Raw genomic sequence first — 19,307 nt, 5'->3', positions numbered from 1 at the left:
TTTTTTTTTTTTTTTTTTTGCAGGGTGGGGTGCATTCTATACAGGGTTTCTCTGTGTAACCTTAACTGTCCTGGAACTCACTTTGTAGACCAGGCTGACTTCGAACTCACTGAGATCTGCCTACCTCTGCCTCTGAAGTCTTACAAGATGGGTTTTTGTTCTGGGGTTTTGTTTGTATTTTTTCTTTGGGGGGGGCATGCAAATGGGTAGTAGGGAGGAAATATGCACAAAGTGTAAGGGCTTTCAGTAATGCGCCTCCTACTGTGGGCGTTCTTAGAAGGCAGGGGTACAGATGGACTAATACTGACAGGTTTTTGAAGAGACCAGGCAGGTCAGCACACTATGGCCAAAATGTTGCCTCTGTGCCCCTTTGCTGGTCTGGGAGAAGAAATGCCCAGTGCTGAACATTCTTCCATTTATTAGAGCTTCCTTATGACATTGAGTTATTTTTCCTGTGAAAATTAGAAGACTGTCTTATAAACCAGTTTGAATTATGGTTTTTGAATTGAAAAAAAAAAAATCCCAGGGGCTGATCTCTGGACAAGACTGATTCTCCTTCTCTGAGCAGTCATTGTCTTCCAACGTAAATGGGAAAAACGTCTCATGGTTTTTATTGAATCCAGTGTTTCTCTAGCACTAACCAAAGTTCTAGAGTCTTTAGCCATGCTCACTATATTTCTTGTTTCATCTTGAAAGAAGAATTATTTTATTTTTAAAAATTTATTTATATCCCCTGTCTCCTACCACCTTGAAGACAGGATCTCAATATGCAGCCCTGACTGTCTTTGTGTAGATCAGGCTGGCCTCAAACTGCCTCCCAAGTGTTGGGATCAAAGATGTACACAACCGGGGGCTGGAGAAATGGCTCAGTGGTTAAGAGCTTTGCCTGCTCTTCCAAAGGTCCTGAGTTCAATTCCCAGCAACCGCATGTGTTCACAGCCATCTCTTCTGGCCTGCAGGCATACATACAGGCAGAACACTGAATACATAATAAATAAATCTTTAAAAAAAAAAAGATGTACACAACCATGCCCAGCCTCGTTGCTTATTTTGTCTTTACACCTTTGTTTCTGTCTCGGCAGTTCATTCAGTCACAGCATTTATTCCTAATACCACTGTTGACTTTGTGTTAATATTTTGATTTGGGGTTGGTAAGATAACTCAGTGGGTAAAAGCATTTGCTGCCAAGTTTAATGACTTGAGCTTAGTCTCTATAACCCATGGGGTGGAAGGAGAGGACCAGCTCCACAGATTGTCCAAATAAGTAAATGTGAAATGAGGACTTTAAGTATTTTGACTTTGAATATTGATTGCAGATTTCCTATTAATTTGTATATATCACACATATTAAATGAGAGGAAACATACAGATTTTTGTAGTACCCACATTTTTGCATTGTGTCTGATACCTTTTCATAAGTGTCCCACCCGCCACAGTGCCTCACTCTCGGGTTTGACGGCACGGGCTGCTGGTTAGTCTGTTGAAGGAGAAAGATAGGGAATAGTGTTTGTCTTTTGAGGGCCGTATAAAATATGGCTATTGCTTCGTTCAGTCAGCCTCTGGTTGTGTGTGTGCATAAGTATGTACAGTAGTGGCCAGCAGGTCATTTATTAGTGTAGATATGAGTAAAAACTCTAAAAGAAGCAGTGCAGTTTTGTTGGGGGGGGTGGTTTGGTTTAGTTTTTCAAGACGTGGTTTCTTTATGTAGCCTTAGCTGTTCTAGAACTTGCTCTATAGACCAGGCTGGCCTCAAACTCACAGAGATCCACCTGCCTCTGCCTCCCATGTGCTGGAATTAAAGGTGTGCGCCATCACTGCCCACCTTTTTTTATTTTTTCTTTCTTTTTTTTAATGCCGTTTTTCTTTTCTGACTAAACTGCACATGGAAATTTTTCTCCTTAGAGATTTATTTTTTTTAAAGTTCAGTCTCTGTGAGCCCCTGTGAGCATAGTTAATTGATTCTGTGGGTTTTCTTGTGATGTCTTTGACTCCTCTGGCTCCTACAATTATTCCTCCTTCTCTTTGAGCTTAGCCTCTCTGTTCGCCTGTGGTTCTCTGCATCTGTTTCCATCAGTCACTGGATGAAGCCTCTCTAATGACAATCAGGATAGGTACCCGATACTCAGTATAGTAGAATATCCTTAGGCATCATTGCATTGGCTTTTTTTTTTTTTTTCCTCCAATAGTGTTTGGTTCTATCCTTGGTCTCTGGGCCATCCATTCTCTGGGTCCTGGTAGTGACACTCCAGGCAGTGTCAGGGGTGGACTCACTCTCATGGCATGGGTCTGGCCATTCCCACAAACTCTGTGCCACCCTTACCCTAGCATATCCCATAGGAGGACAGACTGACTGTAGCTCAAAGGTTATGTGGCTGCCTTGGTGTTCCAGAATCTTCACTGGAAGTGTTGCCTGGTCACAGGAGAACTGCCATTGCCAGTTCTGGGTATGTTGGAGACGTTTTCTTAATTGTGGTTCCCTCTTTTCAGATGACTTTAGCTTGTGCTGAGTTGACATAAAACTAGCCAGGACAGCTAGTAAATGGATATAGTTAAAAGTAACACCTTTTTTTTCCTGCCCCTAGAGATCAAGCTCAGAGCCTCACTTGTGGCATAAATATACATAGTTGGAGCTAAAGTTTCACAAAACAGTGTCCATCCAGACCATTTAACAATTTCTGTTGCATTTTGTTTAATTTAAAATGCTGTTTGAGAGCCAGGTGTGGTATCACACAACCTCTAATCCCAGCAGAGCCAGGAGGATCTTGAGTTTAAGGCCACTGGGTTACCTAACACAATTTTTCTAAAAATAAATTTAAAAAAATTCTTCTTCAATTATAGGTTCTGACCTATGTCTTGAAAGCTGTTGTCTTAAAGGTATGCCAAACATCAGCATTTATTGCCATCCCTCCTCTGTGAGGTAGAGGGCATAGCAAGCAAACGTAAGACTGCTTCTCTCACCTTGATTTAATTGGTTGAGAGATAGTGAAGTAGTGTTAGGTGTAAAAGAATCCTAACAGACAAACCACCCTAGTCTCCCTCAGTACCTGTGCTCCTCCTAGCACTTCTTACCCTTCCCCTACCCTGAACCCCTCCCTCCCAGGGCCTGGACTTTGCTTCCCTTCCCCCATCTTCTGGTCCCTATGGAACTCAGCCACGTTGGACACGTGGTCTCTGGGCTCCTTGCTGTCTACACTCCTGCATCTCTGTGGGTTGCTTGCCCCCCTTCTCCTCTCTCACTCTCCACCTTCTCCCCTCTCTCATGGCCTGGTAGAGTCTGCTGGCTATATTTAGCCTGAACTGTTCCAGATGCCTCCGACTGTTTTCTCCCTCATGACTGCCATCGGCATTCTCAACTATACATTGGAGTAGTCATGTCCTCATTTTCCATTCAGAAAACAGCCAGAAAATGTGAGTTATAAGTCTGAACTTTGCTATTGTAAACTAGGTCTGTGGCCCCCAACCACATTTTTGTTTATTTGTTTTTGAGACAAGGTTTCACTTCGAAGCCTGTATCTTAACTATTGGCTAGCCTTAAACTAAAAAAAAAAAAAAAAAAATCACTTAACCGTGCTTTCTGATTGCTGAAATTAAAGGTGTGTGCCACCACACATGGTGAACTAGGTCTTCTTATATGGAGCTACTGTCACTTCTAAGTGGATAGGAACGAGAAAAATATGCGACTACTTGATTTTTAAACCTTTATGTGGAGCCAGGCAATGATGGCATATGCACATCTTTAATCCCAGCACTTGGGAGGCAGAGGCAGGCAGATCTCTGTGAGTTCTAGGCCAGCCTGGTCTACAAGAACTAGTTCCAGGACAGGCTCCAAAGCTACACAGAGAAACCCCGTCTGGAAAAAACAAAACAAAACAAAATAAAAACTGAACAAACAAAAACCCCTTTATTTATCTTTATTTATATAAATAAACTTTTGTTTATCTCTTTTTTTAAAGATTTATTAATTGATTAATAAATTGGATTTTACCTACATATATATCTGTATGAGGGTGTCAGATCCCCTGGAACTGGACCTACAGACAGTTGTGAACTGCTTGTTTGGATGCTGGAATTGAACCCCTGTCCCCTGAAAGAGCAGCTCTTAACCCTTGAGCCATCTCTCCAGCCTCCCTTTGTTTATTTATACACACCGAGGATTGAACACTGACTTTTGTGCTTAGCAAGCAGTTCTACCACTGAGCTATATCTTCAAAGTATGTATATTAAAGTATGATATAGATAAGTATTAGAGAGACAGTTTAACATTGGGTTAAAAGTGAGAGCCAGATTTGGGCATATGTAACACATGCCTATAATAAAGTAGTCACCCTGTAAATATTATTCTTAGGACAGGTTCACTGTTCCTAATCAAACACCTGAACTCACACTGCTTAGAAATCTGAAATGTTTTTGACATCTTACCACAAGTAGAAAACTTTGTACCTGACCTCATGGAATAAGGCCAGAATACATATACACTAGTTTGTTGTCAGGGGCCATGAGAGTTACAGCAGTTGGCAGCTAATGTTCAGCTATCAACCCAGCAGAGGCATGGTTATCTGATGGAGGATTAATCCTGTTCATACAAGGTCTGCAGGACCATTCACTCTGGAAAATGTTACTCACTTTTGCTAAAGCAGCTTGGTGTCTTCCCAGTATTTGCATTGTAGTGTGTAATCTCATGTGATGTGTGTATGTAATCTCATGATTGCATCTCAATCTTACAGGCACATATATCTGTGGATAATCAGGAAGATGATTTTCACTTAAGCTATATAGTTTTGATATATAGTATGTGTGTGTGTATACACACACACACACATATATTGCATGCTTCATAACTGAATCTGTTTGTCCCACCAAGGACTGTGAACATTTAAAAACCTGCCTTGTTCTTTTACTTACTGAATGGCTTCCCCCACCTCATGAAACCTCCAGTGAGAGAATTTAGTCAAGTAGCCAGAAACCTTAGTTCACACAGCCTCATCTCCACTATCTTCCATTTGGCAGGACATGCAGTCAGGAAAGAGGAGTCTTTCATATAGATCATATTTGGGACCTTCAAAGATAAAGCTCATTTGAGATTGAGTGCCCTAATTCTCCTATAGCGGACTTAGGAAAGTGCTGGCCTCAGCAATTAACCCTCTACACCTACCCATTTTTCCTTTTACATTTATTTTTCACTAACCCCTAGTTAATCAAAGCCCACTTAGAAGTGTGGTATTTTGTACAACCCCCCTTTAGAATTTAGAACCTATTGAATAAACCTTTCTGCCTCCTAGTGCTGTTCCCGCGGCTTCCTAGCCAGGCCTCCACGAACCATAAACTACTGACTGCATCAACTAGGACAGTGCTCATCCCCTTTATGACCCCAAGAGAAACTGCCTTTGTGTGTGTGTGTGTGTGTGTGTGTGTGTGTGTGTGTGTGTGTGTGAACTGAAACTTTTGCAGAATGAGAAAAGAACGGGGAAAGAAGAATAAAGAACATGATCTGAGCAGCACATATCTGAACTCGTTCCATACTTCTTAGGCTAGTAATTTTCTAAGTCTTTTCACTACACCGAGGCATCTGACCTGAACCTTGGCAGGAAGTCAGTAGAGCTGGACTCTGCTGGCCCCATTATTTTGTAAAACTGTCTTACAGAGTAGGACTCTCTGGGCTCCAACCTCATGGGAAAGTGTAGCTCCTGTGCTACAGGACTGTACACGATCTGGGACTAAGCTGGAGACTTAAAAACACACTCGCACACAGACAGACACGGGGACACCGGTCATCCTTGATACAAGAATGGCAAGTTTATTGTGCTCCAGGGAAGTTTATATAGGGATCCTTGACTGATAGCCATGCCCTATCTCTGGGGATCTTTCAGCTGCAGGCCTCACCAGAACCCACTCCCCTGCCCTCAGGGTCTCATGCTCAGAGCAGCTACAGGCACAGGTAAACAAGTTGTTTTGCTCAGTTCACTCTAGGGTCTGAGGCAGGTATAGAAAGTCAAGGGGCCAGATGTCTGCAGCCCCCAACAGGAAAGGACAGATGTATTAAGGATATTTTTGCCTTCTTTGGGGCTCCACCCTTTTAAAGAGGGAATGAGATTTTAATTTTCATTGGGAGAGCCAGAACTCAGAGCTTCCTGTGCTTCTTCCTAATTGGGGATTCTTGCTGAGGTAAATGTTGACATTTCAGTTTCTCGGCTGTAAATAGGGTGGGAGGAGTCTAGGAGTGGAGTGGTGGTATTTGGCTTCTTTATTTTTAAAGAATTGGCCCCATCTTTGGATGGCTTAAGTCCTTTCTGAATGGGACTATTCTGTATTACAGAAAACTGGAAACCAAAACCCATTCCAAAAGCCAGTACAGTATCTGTTTCTGGAAAGGAGGGGCAAATGAAAAAGTTAGGAATAGGCATATTACTCTGAGTGGGAGGGGGCTGATGTGCCTTCTCTGCTCAGAGGCTTCCCCCTTGTTCTCCAGAGGCCTTTCAGATGAGAAAAGCACTTCTCCAGGATGAGGAGAGCCTCACAGAGTCCAGAGAGAAAAGAAGCACATAGACAACGTCTGGCTAATCCCACCAGGCGAGAATAATAACACTATCAAAAATTTGAAACAAGCTTTATTAAATACTGGTCAGAATGGTGGACACTGGCCAGATCCATACCCGGGATTCCCAGATATGGCAATGAATTACATTAGGCGGGGGTTTATAAAGACCCACAAGTCTGTATATTAACCATATATTAACCATCTTTATTCAGTCAGAGGCAAGCTTACATCTTGACCTACTTCCTGCCCATGTACCTCCTGCCTACATGTGATCAAGCACTTCCTGTACAGTTGCGGCAACCAAGCTTGTTTACAGAAGCAAAAAACATTATTATCTTACATGAGCAGTGGTTCCCAGCATTCCAGGAAGTCCTTGGGCAAGAGGGGCTTACAGGTTAGAGATATTTTTGTTTTATAGATCCCTTAAACATAGTAATTTATACTTAAAACGTAACTTTAGTTATCACGAGTCAAGGAAGAAAGTTGGATAACCTGGGCGGAGACAGATCATGTTTATGTCCAGCTATTTTTTTTTTCCTGTTATGTTTTGGGTTTTGTTGCTTTGAGACAGTGTCTCACTCTGAGGCTCAGATTGGCTTTGATTTTGTAGCGGTCCTCCCAAGTGCTGGGATTACGGTGGTGAGCTACCATACCTGTCCCTGTCCAGCTTCTGAGAAGGAAGAGGAGGAAGACAAAGAGTCTTTTTCCCACTTTGATGTTTATTTTTGCTTCATTATTTTATTTACGTGATAAAATACATTGTTGTCTCCATCTGTAATTTAGTGATTTTGTTACTGTTACCAGAGTTGTTAAGAGTCAGTGCTAGTTTGGGCTACCCATCCTCTATAGGCTAGTTAACAAAACGGGCATGAAGAGCAGAAAAACATTTATTCAGTATCTGGCCATATTGGGAGAGGAACAAAGAGGAGCAAATCCATCTTCAAGGTCCTGACATGAGGTTTAGGTTTAAATAGAGAGCAAGATGTATGCATAGCTAAGCAGTGCTAGTCCAGGTGTGCTCCTCCCATCACTGTCTGGGCTCCAGTCTGTTCTGCAAGGTGGTCTGAGAAGTTGTTGGACCCGTGGAAAGTCTCTGTCTTGGGGACAGGTTGCCCCTTTGACTGACACTAGGCTTCAGCCCATTTTCTCCCATCATGAGGTAGCTGGGAAAATTTGAATCTCTTGTTAGGGTGGGGTGGGAGAGTCTATTGTCTAATAGTTTGTTAGCCAGAGGGAGAGAAACTGTGTCTTTAGAATGTCTTTTTCATTTTTCACTATTTTTTTTCCTTAAGAGATGTGTTCTTGAATAGAAATTAATCACCACTAGATGGCACAAGACCCCCTCACTACTCTGTACTTGTTAATTTTTTTAAGATTCTTTTCAAGATAGGCTGCTAATGTATACTTTTTAAAAATATAATATATATAACTCATTCTAATGTTTCCTTTTAGAAAGGAATAAAGGATAAAAATCTAAGATCAGAATAAATACAATTGGCCATGTATATAACCAAAACTAACTTTCTAGAATAAGCATTTTGTCTGACTTGCACAATATGGTGGTTCAGACTTGTAATACTTGTGGCCCTAGCTTGGCAGGCTGAAGCAGGAAAATTGGAAGTTTAGGGCAGCCTGGGAGAGAGAAGTGGACGGACCTGTCGGGGGTAGAGATTGAATACATACATATTTTCTTGTCATTTTTGCCTAAATAATATGGTATATAAACTATTCATACAGCATTTATGTTGTGTGAATAACCTATGCTTTAAATTGTGCATAGGTTACATGTGAATACTGTGGTATCTTGGGAAGGGGTCTGGAACCAGTCTTCTAGCATTCTGAGGGATGGTTGTGCTGTAAGCTGTGTGCATTACAGAGAACAGGCAGCTTTTGAGGTACATAAAGGTGTGGTCTTTGTTCATATGTGGGTCATATCTGAAATCTGAGTCTCATGCACAAATACTTTAGTTAATTTGTTGATATTTAAAAACATAGCTTTTAAAAGACAAATAGCTTGTTCTGACCCCAAATGATGTCTATTCTCTTTTTTCTGTAATAATCTTTTATCTTTGAAATTATAATATGATTGGATCATTTACTCCCTTCCCTTTTCCTCCCTCCCGCCTCTCCTGTGTAAAAGCTCCATCCCTAATTTTTCTTAAATTCCTAGCCCTTTTTTTCTGCCTGTTATTGCTGGGGTATGTGTGTGTGAGAGAGAGAGAGAAAAAGAGAGACAGAGAGGGATGTCTTCTTCAAATTTCATTCTTAGAAATTGAGGGCTCTGTTTCACGGTAGAAGTATTTTGCTTTGCATTTGTTAGTACGTATGTATGTAGGAGAAGTCTGAGTGTAGGCACAGTTACAAGCAGTTAAGTGTTGATCAGAGAAGCAGAGATGGAATATCAGACAACACACATACTGCTCTCTGCCTCAGCTAAAACAAAATTAAATTAAAAATTAAGCTAAGCCTTGACAAATAGCAGCTTCTCCTCCCACCCTGCTTTGTTCAATCAGCTTTCTGTTGTAGCAGAACATGGTCCCTGCCTACCTATTGTTTGTAATATCAATCCACGGTAATAGATGTATAGTTTTGTTTATGAATGGTGACACTGTGTACCTTTAATTTAGCTTTGGCTATTAAAGCCCTTAAAAGAAAGATAGTGAGTGGTCCCAACAGAGTGGGACCCTGACTTAAAAACAGAGAATTCGTAATAAAAGTTTACTGACCTTTCTCCCATGGACAATGTATGTATATATTATAACTATGTCTTTTACCCCCCTTTCTTATACATGGAGTCAGTTACATTTTAAAAAAGGGGACTGAAGCCTCTCCCTACCCTTACCCACAGTCCTGTTATCAGTATAGATATAGTCTGCATTGAGTCCTAAGAGCTGCCCCGGGGTGGTCTTTCTGAAGGACTGTTTGCTGGGAGCTGGCTGCTCTTCGCCCATCCCAGTGCATCCTGCAGTTTAGAGTGTGAGCACAGGTATAGGGGAATCATGGGCCAATAGATAGAAATCTTGGAACTCTGTGAACATTAATAATATCTTACCCAAATTATAGTCCTATATTGCCCTCCATCCACATTTGTTAACCAGAAGCTTAAGAAGCAGGACTATTTGGTTGTTAAAATGTAAGTAATCAAAACTAACGTGTAGAAAATTATCAAATACCTTTAAATTGAGCTTGTCATTTAAAACCTTTTGCATAATTCTTTCTATTACAGTTCCTCAAATTCCTTTTTAAATAAAGCATAACAGAAGCATTACAAGGAAAGCAAGTCATTTTAGAAACGTACAAATGCATGAATAGTGGACTTTGCCATACATTAACTGCGTCTTACGTTGTAGGTGGAACTGGGGTGGATCTTAACTTGGAGTCTTCCATATTACAGCTAAAACTTTGATCTCAACACCAGAATATGTAATACTAATATTAGTTTTCTGTGTTCATATTTGGTTCCTGAGCTCCAAGCCTTGGAAAAGAAGTTTTCCATTTGTGTGGAAAGTGGGGCGTTGACCTCGAGTCTGCCTGCATGCATTTGTGGCTATTGCTGCAATCTCTTGTTGCCTCCCTCACCTGGCCTCATCTCAGGCAAATAAGGACAGAGCAAGAACAAGGAAGACTTCCTGGCTACCTTTTCTTAATGCTACCAACATATCTAGACTTAATCAGTATTAATGATAGAGCTGTGTATCGAGCCTTGAGCCAAAAACTTGATTATATTATCTCATTATTATACATAAGTCAACTGAGATTTAAGTTTCGCTAAATTAATAAATGGTAGTAAATGGAGGCGCTCGGCTTTGGCAGGGACAGAGAGGGCGGGGAGGACATGGTTCCTAGTCTTCCAGTTTGACCTACAACTTCCTGTGTTGCTGAGAATGCGCTTGAACTGATACTCCTTTTCCTGACTCCTTGGTAGAAATTATAGCCGTGCACACCGTGTCAGATTCTTCTGATGATCTTTGTTCTGCAGTGTACTTCTGCTATTTGAAGGTAACCTTGGTTGTGTCATTTTACCTCCTTTCCCAGGGCTTCCTGAAGAATGAGAAAGATAATGCCCTGTTATCTGCCATTGAAGAGTCCCGGAAGAGGGTAAGAAAACAGCTAAAATTGCAGTGCGCACCAGTGGAGTGCAGGTCCATGCTTTCTTTGTCACAGCATGATGGCAACATCTTTTTTTTATTATTTTATTTTGTTTTATGCTGTCATTTCTTTTTAGTTGGGGGGACATGTAGAAGCCAAAAGACAACTTTTACAGGTGGATTATTTCCTTTTACTGTGTGGGTTTGGGGGTCAAACTTGGGTTTCCAGGTTGGCAGCAAGCACCTTTACCCATTGAGCTATCTTGCTAGCCCAATAACACCATGCTAACATTTTCTCAAATGCTTTTAAAATATATTTGGTACACTAAATGATGGCAAGTATATCAGCCAGAACAGCCATTGTACATTTTTGCCTGCCTCCACCCCTGCAAAATGCTCTCAATGGGTGTTTCTGGATGCTTTCATTCTGGGAGCATATAGTAATTGTTAGGTGAGACTCCCAGATACAGTAGGATAGATAAATGTGCATATTTTGCAAAAGTCTTCCTGGTGCCATTTTCTTTACTAACGAGAGTTATCTCCTTTGTTTCTGACAAGGATTACAACCTTTCAGTAGCATCCCAGTTCAGTTTTGAAACTCCTGAGAGGTCTTTAGGGAGGAAGGAAAACAGGTTAGCTGTCAAGTTTGACCTGACTCTGAGAAGGTGGCTTTTCTTGGAAGCACCTGTCAGTCTGGCTGTTGTACCTCTCTGCTAAGGGAATCAGATGAGGAGCGCCTATTCTCTGTCTCAGTGTTTATTTAGCTCGGATGTCAAGTGAATGTGTTTGTGTATTATTTGTGTCATCTGAAAACCAAAAAGTAAGAAATGCTCCTACTCAGTATGCTGTGTTAGAGCCCTCTCCAAAGCTGAGCATCCTCAACAGGCTCACAGGAGTCTTGCCTTCTCTAGTGTGCAAGAAATGTTCCAAATGTGACCAATAAGAAAATTCTAAATTTCATTCATTAATTTATTACATTATTGGAGGCAGTACTTAGTCTTGGAAATAGGGAAATTTATTTGATTTATATTTGAAGACATTTAAAAATGTTCACACTTTTGAATTTCTCACCAAAATTGATTCTCCTGCTATAAAAGACCAATGAAATTAAATTAGGATTCTTGAATGCCTCCAAACCATATTAATCCATTTACCCTGAGAATGTGTTTCTGAAATTGGCAGTCTCTAAATATTGTGCCATACTGAGACTAAATGTGCAGCCAGCCAAAACATTTAGGTGACATGCCACAGCGCAAAATGTGTGCATATGTTTTTATGAGGGAGACATTCCAGTGTTGGGAGCCAGCCTGCGAGGACACCTCTGACTTGGCTGGACCCTAGAAGGTTGTTACTGAGCAAAAATTATTTTCAATAAAATATGATTTAAAAAATCAGCAGCTTCTTGGCATTTTGGTGGCAGTTTTATATCTGAATAACTTGCCAGTGTCCTACTGAAATATCAGGAAAACAGGCTAGAAAACCACAAATATGTCCTTGTTACTCCCGTTTGCTGCATCTCAGAGAGCCAAAATGACACTCTCAGAGCACCTGCAGTTTCTAAAAGCTACAACAGCTCAGTAATAATCAGATATGAAGCCAAAGCTATTGCGCCCTTCCTTTTAGTAAAATAGGTGAGGAGCTCCCAACCTCTTCTTAATTCAGTCATCCAGTTTGATCCCTGCCTTCTTATCTTTACTGCGTTCTACAGGTAATGCTTTGCACACATAACCATAATAGTGATTCAAAATTCATTTGAATAGTTTCCTCCACTGCTTTGTTATTTTTTTTTTCTGTGGTTGGTCTTGCCTTCCTTTTGATTTTCAGGTCTTCACATTCTCTTTCAACTTACCACATACTCTTCTCTATCTACTTCCTACCTTGCCTCAGGCCCTCGCTACGCTTTTCTCTAGGTTTTTATTTCTCTGTTGATTTCTCTTTGGTCAACATTCTTTTTTTAAAATCTAGTTCAGTAGTTTGGACTCTGCTATAAACCCAGTCGGCCACTGGTGGACCATGGGTGGCTAGCTATCCATCCCTGAGTGGCACACAGATTGGATCTTTCATTATCTCCGGTGTAATTAAGAGAAGCTGGGCTGGTGTGGAAGAGAAGAGAATTTAATGTTGGGCCTTTGTTTTTATTTTATGCTCTATATCACACCACCGATGAATAGACTGACAGTGTTTAGGCTGCTGGCTGTTTGTAAATAAGTAGCCTGGCATCCTCCTTCAGACATATGAGCACTTGAGTCCCTAGAGTGTCCAATTTTCAAAGCTGACCAGGATAGCTGAAGGGGTGGGAGTGGGTGTAGTTAATCCCCACTGTTGTCACTTTAACCCTTACCTGATACTGGAATTCTGACCCCACTGTCCCCATCAGCTGAGCTGCCTCTACGGCTTTGCTGTTGGTTATTAGCCAGAGACATGTCTCCGAGAAAAACCTGCTGACGCTGAATCCTTGGCCAGTGCCACAGCTTTGCCTCTGTCTTATTTGCTTTTGCAAACTCTTTATTCCACCTGCCCTGGTCCTCCTGCTGCTTGTACCCTGTACTTTGCTGTGCTGGGAGAGTCTCAGGGTTAAAGAAGCAGTTGGTGTGCCACTAAGAAGAACTTGAAAAATAGTATGACTTCCTTGTGTGCACATTCTAGAGGGTCACATCTAGTGATAGCTTCTTTCCCCATTTTGACTCCACCTTCCTGATTCATCACATTTCTCTGTTAGAATGTAAACGGAGACTGGCTGCCCAGACCCAAATAATCACACAGAAACTATATTAATTACAATACTATTTGGCCAATGACTCAGGTATATTTCTAACTAGCTCTTACATCTTAAATTAACCCATTTCTATTTTTTATATTTTACCATGAGGAGGCTTGTGGTTTACTAGTAAGGTTCTGGCGTCCTTTTCTTTCGGCAGCCACACGGCGTCTCTTTGACTCTGCTTACTCTCTCTGTTCAACTTCCCACTTGGCTGTACTCTGCCAAACCATTGGCTAAAACAGCTTTATTTGTCAACCAGTAAAAGGAACACATACAGAAGGAAATCCCACATCAGTCAGAATGTACAGCCACTATGTTTATATTTACATGTATGTACAGGAGACAAAGGTTTTCTCTGTGTATATTTCAACTCTGGCAAACTGGCTGGTCTACTCCATACCCGACACTCATGTTGTGTGATTCTCAGTACAAAGAACAAAGCGGGGGAAGACTGTTTAAACCAATGTTTATTTCTCCCGTGTCTCCAGAGTACACTGTAGAAAGGGTACAGAATGTGCTGCCCTTCTTCCTAGTCATTTTCTGTTTGCATGTGTATTGTATCCGTTGTTCTTTTAGCCTATATTGTAACAAATAAACTCAGTACATTGTAGAAAGAGTATATTTAAGAGTATATTTATTTTTCTAATAGTTCTCCACAGTTTATGTGCATAACCATTACCATTATAATTATCTACATTGCCTAAAATAAAACAGGCCTTACTAATATGCCCTCAATGCTCCTTAATTAGATGCCAGTCTCACTGTAGGTGAGATGACCTTTTGAAAAGTGGGCTTTAGCTGAGGGAAATGTGCCCTACCAGTTAAAGAGTTACAGGCTGAGAACAGCCTTACTTCAGAGTCTCTTTCTCTCTCTCTCTCTCTCTCTCTCTCTCTCTCTCTCTCTCTCTCTCTCAGTACCTTTGTTCAGGTTCTTGTCCCTGTCAGTTGACAGTAGTGTAGTCACCAGAATTTTTGTGATGTTGAATAGACTGTTAGAAAATCAATACCAGAAGGCTGTTTTTTATTTTAGTACTTTCTTCCTATTACAAAAAAAAAATCAATGTTTTAAAATACATAAACAAATAAGGAGAATCTGTGGGGTTTTTTTTTTGGTCTGTGTTAAATTTATGTCCTACCAAAAAAAGGGAACTACTGTAATTTATAATAGGTAGCTTAATTCCAAAAATCTAGTAAAGCACAGAAATGCTCATCATTACTAATTATTAGGAAAACAAATCTAAATCAGCTACTCTTATTAAAAACAACAATAGATAATAAGTGGTTGTGATATTTATAGAAATGGTAACCCTGATTCGCTATCAGTGGTGATGTAAAGTATGTAGCCTCAGAAAAGTAAAAAAGATTACTAATGTGATGCCAGCAATACTGTGTCTGAGTCTGTCCCCAAATCAAAGGCTGGGACTTGAGGAGATCTGTATGTGTTTACCAGTGTTGTGCACAAGTGGAAAGTAATTTTGTCACATTCTTCAATATGATGGACCTTAAGAACTACTAAATAAACTAAGTTATTAATAAAAATACACAGTGTATGGTTTCACTTCTGTGCAATAACTACAGTGGCTGCTCTCAGGGACAAAGCAGGCTGATGGTGGCCAGGGTCTGGGTAGAGAAAGGAATGGCCTGTTACTGGTGAACAGCTGCAGAACTTCAGTTTTGCATTAGATTATAAAGATGGAAGGTGATGGCCATTGCACCTGTACTTTATGTCACTGAACTGTCCACTTAAAGAATGGTAAACCTCGAGTTGGAGATGGCTCAGTAGTTAAGAGCACTGGCTCTTCCAGAGGACTTCGGTTTGATTCCCAGCACCCACGTGGTGGCTCACAGCCATCTGTAACTCAGCCCCAAGGATCCGATATCCCCTTCTGGCCTCCATGAGCACCGAATGTGCATGTGGTGTGCGGACATGCATGTAGGCAAAACAGCTATATACATAAAATAGTAAAATAATTTTAAACAGCAAATCTTATGTATATTTTCTCACAATTTAATAAGAGTTTTAAAAAATGTCTCCAAATCAGTGAGATATGAAGTATGTTAGAAATAGCTGTTAGCAAAATTTTTAAATGATAAATTTTAAAATAGATTTGTTTTTTCTGGATCTGATTCTAGGAAAGTGGTTGATGGGTGGGGGCCCCTGTTCTGTAGTTCCACCTGGTTTTAAGGGGAACCAGTTCGCGTTTCCTCACTGGGCCTGCACTCTCCGTCCCTCTCTGACAGACCTTTGGTATGGCTGAAGAGTATCATCGAGAGTCAATGCTGGTCAAGTGGGAACAAGTGAAACAAAGAATCCTGCACACACTGCTGGCATCAGGAGAGGATGCCCTTGACTTCACCCAAGAAAGTGAGGTAGGTTGAACCAGATAAACATTAGTTAAAATATGAAGTCCTAGGGTTTGACTTAACACTGTTGATTAGTAGTTTTACTAAGTTGCAAATTTTCTTCTCTTTTAAAAATTTAATTTAAAGCTGGGCAGTGGTGGCACACGCCTTTAATCTCAGCACTTGGGTGGCAGAGGCAGGCGGATCTCTGTGAGTTCGAGGCCAGCCTGGTCTAGAAGAGCTAGTTCCAGGATAGGAACCAGAAGCTACGGAGAAACGCTGTCTCGGGGGGAAAAATAATTTAAAAAATAAAAACAGTATAGAAATGTGGTTCCAAAATTAAAACACCATATCTGCAGATACCCCTGTCCAGCCTCTCTAAGCCGTCACTGTTACTTCTTCCATACATATTTCTAGCCTTGCTTTATACAAATGTACGTGTCTGACGTATATTTTAATTTTGTGTGCTTTACACAAAATTAGCTGTATGTTCTCTTCTGCATCCTTCTTCTTTGTCTTGCTGCATGTTGGAGATCTTTCCTGCAAGGAACTTTGGGAGGGTGCATCTAGGCCTAACAGACCTGTCTGCCTTTGTGCCTGCCATGTGTTCACCATTGAGGAGGGGTGGAGCAACCCTGAACCTGAGATCCTGAGTCATAGAGTCCAGTGAGGCCTTGTACGAGCTGTTTGACCCTCAGACAGACCTTCAGGGTCTGGTGAAGTAGCATTGTTGGCGCAAATCCGTGATGATAGAGAATCTGACTCACACTGACTGTTTCTTCCTTACTACTTTTTTTCTTTTTTAAGCCCTGGCTAGCCTGGAACTCAGGTATCTGCCTGCCTTTGCCTTCTGCATGCTGGGATTAAAGGCATGTGCTGTGTTGTCTTTTCTAACCCAATTTCAGAGTTGGGAATGTAGCTCAATTAGTATAACATGCGCAAAGCTCTGTTCAATCCACAGTACTAAGGAGGAGAAAGATTAGAAGTTCACAGTTGAGGTCAGTCTATCTCTCTCCTTTTTAAATATCTAAAACTAATTTCAGGTAATTTAGAAGTAGATATTTCAAATTTTAATGTTTTAAGAGTAAGTGTTAATTTTACCAGTGCTTCGTGTTCAGCTTTTTTCCTTTTTCCTAGAACTTGTTTGACGAGTACTTAGCACTTTTTTTTGACAAGACTTCACTATGTAGCACCACCTGTCCTCCCAAGTACTGGATTAACAGGTATATGCCCCACATCCAGTGCCAGTACCTACGCTCCTGCTGTAGAGAGAAGAGGTCAGACTCAGAGCTGTAACATGATGGCAAAACCTAGAACTGTTGCCTTCTGTGTCTTGGCTATACTGAAGTGTGGGTCAAGGATTGGGTGGATTTTAGTTTGTGGGACCAGCAAGGTGACTTCTGATGCTTTGTAGCTGCACATGCTCTTGATTTAAGGACTAGTCTTTCTAGTCAATTAGTCTCCAAATAAATAGCTGCTAATGTCTGATTATTTTGGGAAACCGTTTCTCAAGGACCCTGTCCTATATTTCTTAGACTCAGAGACTTCAGGTAGAAACGTCTTTGCAGAGAAAAAACTAACACTCCAGACCCTTGGCTAATCTAGGGTTTCCATTCGCTTCTTTCTGAGACTGAGCAAATAATTAGAACGCCTGGTTTTATAAACTTTATTTTTAAAAATGGTGTTAATAGGTTGTGCTCTGTATAGGGATTTGAAAGCAATTATGAATTATAAATGAAATGTTCTTCCTTAATTGCTCTTCTCTCAAAAATAGACCAGTGTGTTCAGTGGGCTCTTGTTCTGTGACCTCCGGCCCCTGAAGAGTTGCCTATGCTTGTGCTGTTCTCTGTTGGGAGCTTTGGTGGGGTAGTGATGCTGCTGTGGATGCTGTTCTCTGTTGGGAGCTTTGGTGGGGTAGTGATGCTGCTGTGGAAGGCGTCAGGTGTCACACACAGTCCACTCCATTTATCCAGAGAATTGCCATTTTCGGGAAACTCATGGGAGGTTTTTGTTTCTTTGTTTTGATTTGAGATAGGATTAGGGTTTTAAAATATAGCCCTGACTAGTCTGGTATTCACTGTGTTGCCTGACCTTATTCATGGTGATTCTTATGTCTCATTCTCCATAGTGTTAGAATTACAGGCCTGAGCTTACATACGAATCTTTAGCTTTTGTTATTTTTAACTTTTTACTTAAAGTGTAAGGTTTATACAGAAAAGGATAAAAGTCTTAAGCATATGAGTCAGTGGGTTATTAAAAATGAAGTACCGAAACAACCCCAGCTCCTCAGCGGTAGCCTCCCACCTCTGCCACACTCCTAAAGGTCTCTGTGAACTTTGTATTACCTGAGCCATGAAATGTGCTTATTTGTAGTGGTAAGCCTTTCATTTTATGGCTGAACTGTATCAGTAATTTTGTTTGCCTATTCTGATGTTGGTAGATAGTGCTGATGATATTTGGATAGTTTCCAATTTTTGGCTTTTATAAACAATACTATTATGAGCATTTCTTTATCTTTTGATAAGAATATATATTTTTATCTCTTTTGGGTACTCCTAAAAGGAAGTTGCTAGGTCAGAGTAAATGTATATGTTCTGCTTTGGTGCTAGAGTTGGGGTTCACTGGAAGAGCACTTTGGCTTGTACCTGGTCCTGGATTCAATCTCTGGCACACACACACCCTCCCCAGAAAAAGAAAAGTTCAGCATTTTTATTGTTTTTATTTGTTTTGTTTTTTGAGATAAAGTCTTACTCTATAGTCTAATCTGGCCCAAAACTCACTATGTAGCCCCTGCTGGCCTCAAACCCATAGTGATCCTCTTGTCTTAGTCTCTGGGCAGGGGTTGGGATTAGGACATGAACCACCACATCTTGTGAAAGTTCATATTTAAAGATACTGCCCCTAAATATCAACAGTATATCCTCCAATAGCAGTGGTAATTCCATTTGTCTCGTGTCTGTGTCACACATGGTTTTATCTTTCAGCATTTAGTCATTCTTGTGATATGTGTTTTCATAGACTCTTTACATGTAATTTTCTTCAAAATGGTGGGAAAGTGCATTATCTCCACTTTGTTCTTCCTATGGAGGAGACTATCTAGTTTGAAGGACAGAGGACAGGCCTCAGAATTAAGGTTGAGCCTGGTTTTCTATCTGAAATACCTTTTTTCTGTTGTAAGGATTGAGAGCAGGTACAAAGCTCAGTCCAGTGCCTGACATGGGGTGCATGCTTCAGGTCTGTACAATGTGTAACAGGAGGGGGTCTGCTTGTTGGGGTTTATGTCCTGCCCAGTTCCTCACAGCCAGCAAGCCCCAAAGAAAATCACACAGAGATCTCCATAAGTTATAAAACTGATTGGCCCATTAGCTCAGTCTTCTTATTAGCTCTTGTAGCTTGTATTAGCCCATTATTCTTATCTATGCTAGCCACGTGGCTCGGTACCTTTCAGCCAAACAGGTTACATCTTGCTTCTCTGTGGTCTGGGCTGGAATGGGAGGAATGGGCTTCCTCCTTCCCAGAATTCTGTTCTCATTGCCCCGCCTCTACTTCCTGTCTGGTTGACCCACCTATACTTCTTGCC

At 41.0% G+C, this 19,307-nt stretch overlaps 1 protein-coding gene across 2 annotated transcripts in view; it reads left to right on the top strand.

Moving 5' to 3' along the window:
- The window catches only part of Nup93 (nucleoporin 93), a 104,465-nt gene that overhangs the window by 59,741 nt on the left and 25,417 nt on the right, over window positions 1-19,307 (top strand). For both annotated transcript variants that reach the window (XM_005345611.2, XM_026778657.1), the window contains 2 exons: window positions 10,571-10,633; window positions 15,626-15,754. In XM_005345611.2, the coding sequence (XP_005345668.1) occupies window positions 10,571-10,633; window positions 15,626-15,754 (192 nt within the window). The remainder of the gene's footprint in view (window positions 1-10,570; window positions 10,634-15,625; window positions 15,755-19,307) is intronic.

The sequence above is a fragment of the Microtus ochrogaster genome, chromosome 4 (assembly GCF_000317375.1).
Source record: "Microtus ochrogaster isolate Prairie Vole_2 chromosome 4, MicOch1.0, whole genome shotgun sequence".
In the NCBI taxonomy this organism is placed as follows: Eukaryota; Metazoa; Chordata; class Mammalia; order Rodentia; family Cricetidae; genus Microtus; species Microtus ochrogaster.
This window is presented reverse-complemented; position numbering and strand designations above follow the sequence as displayed.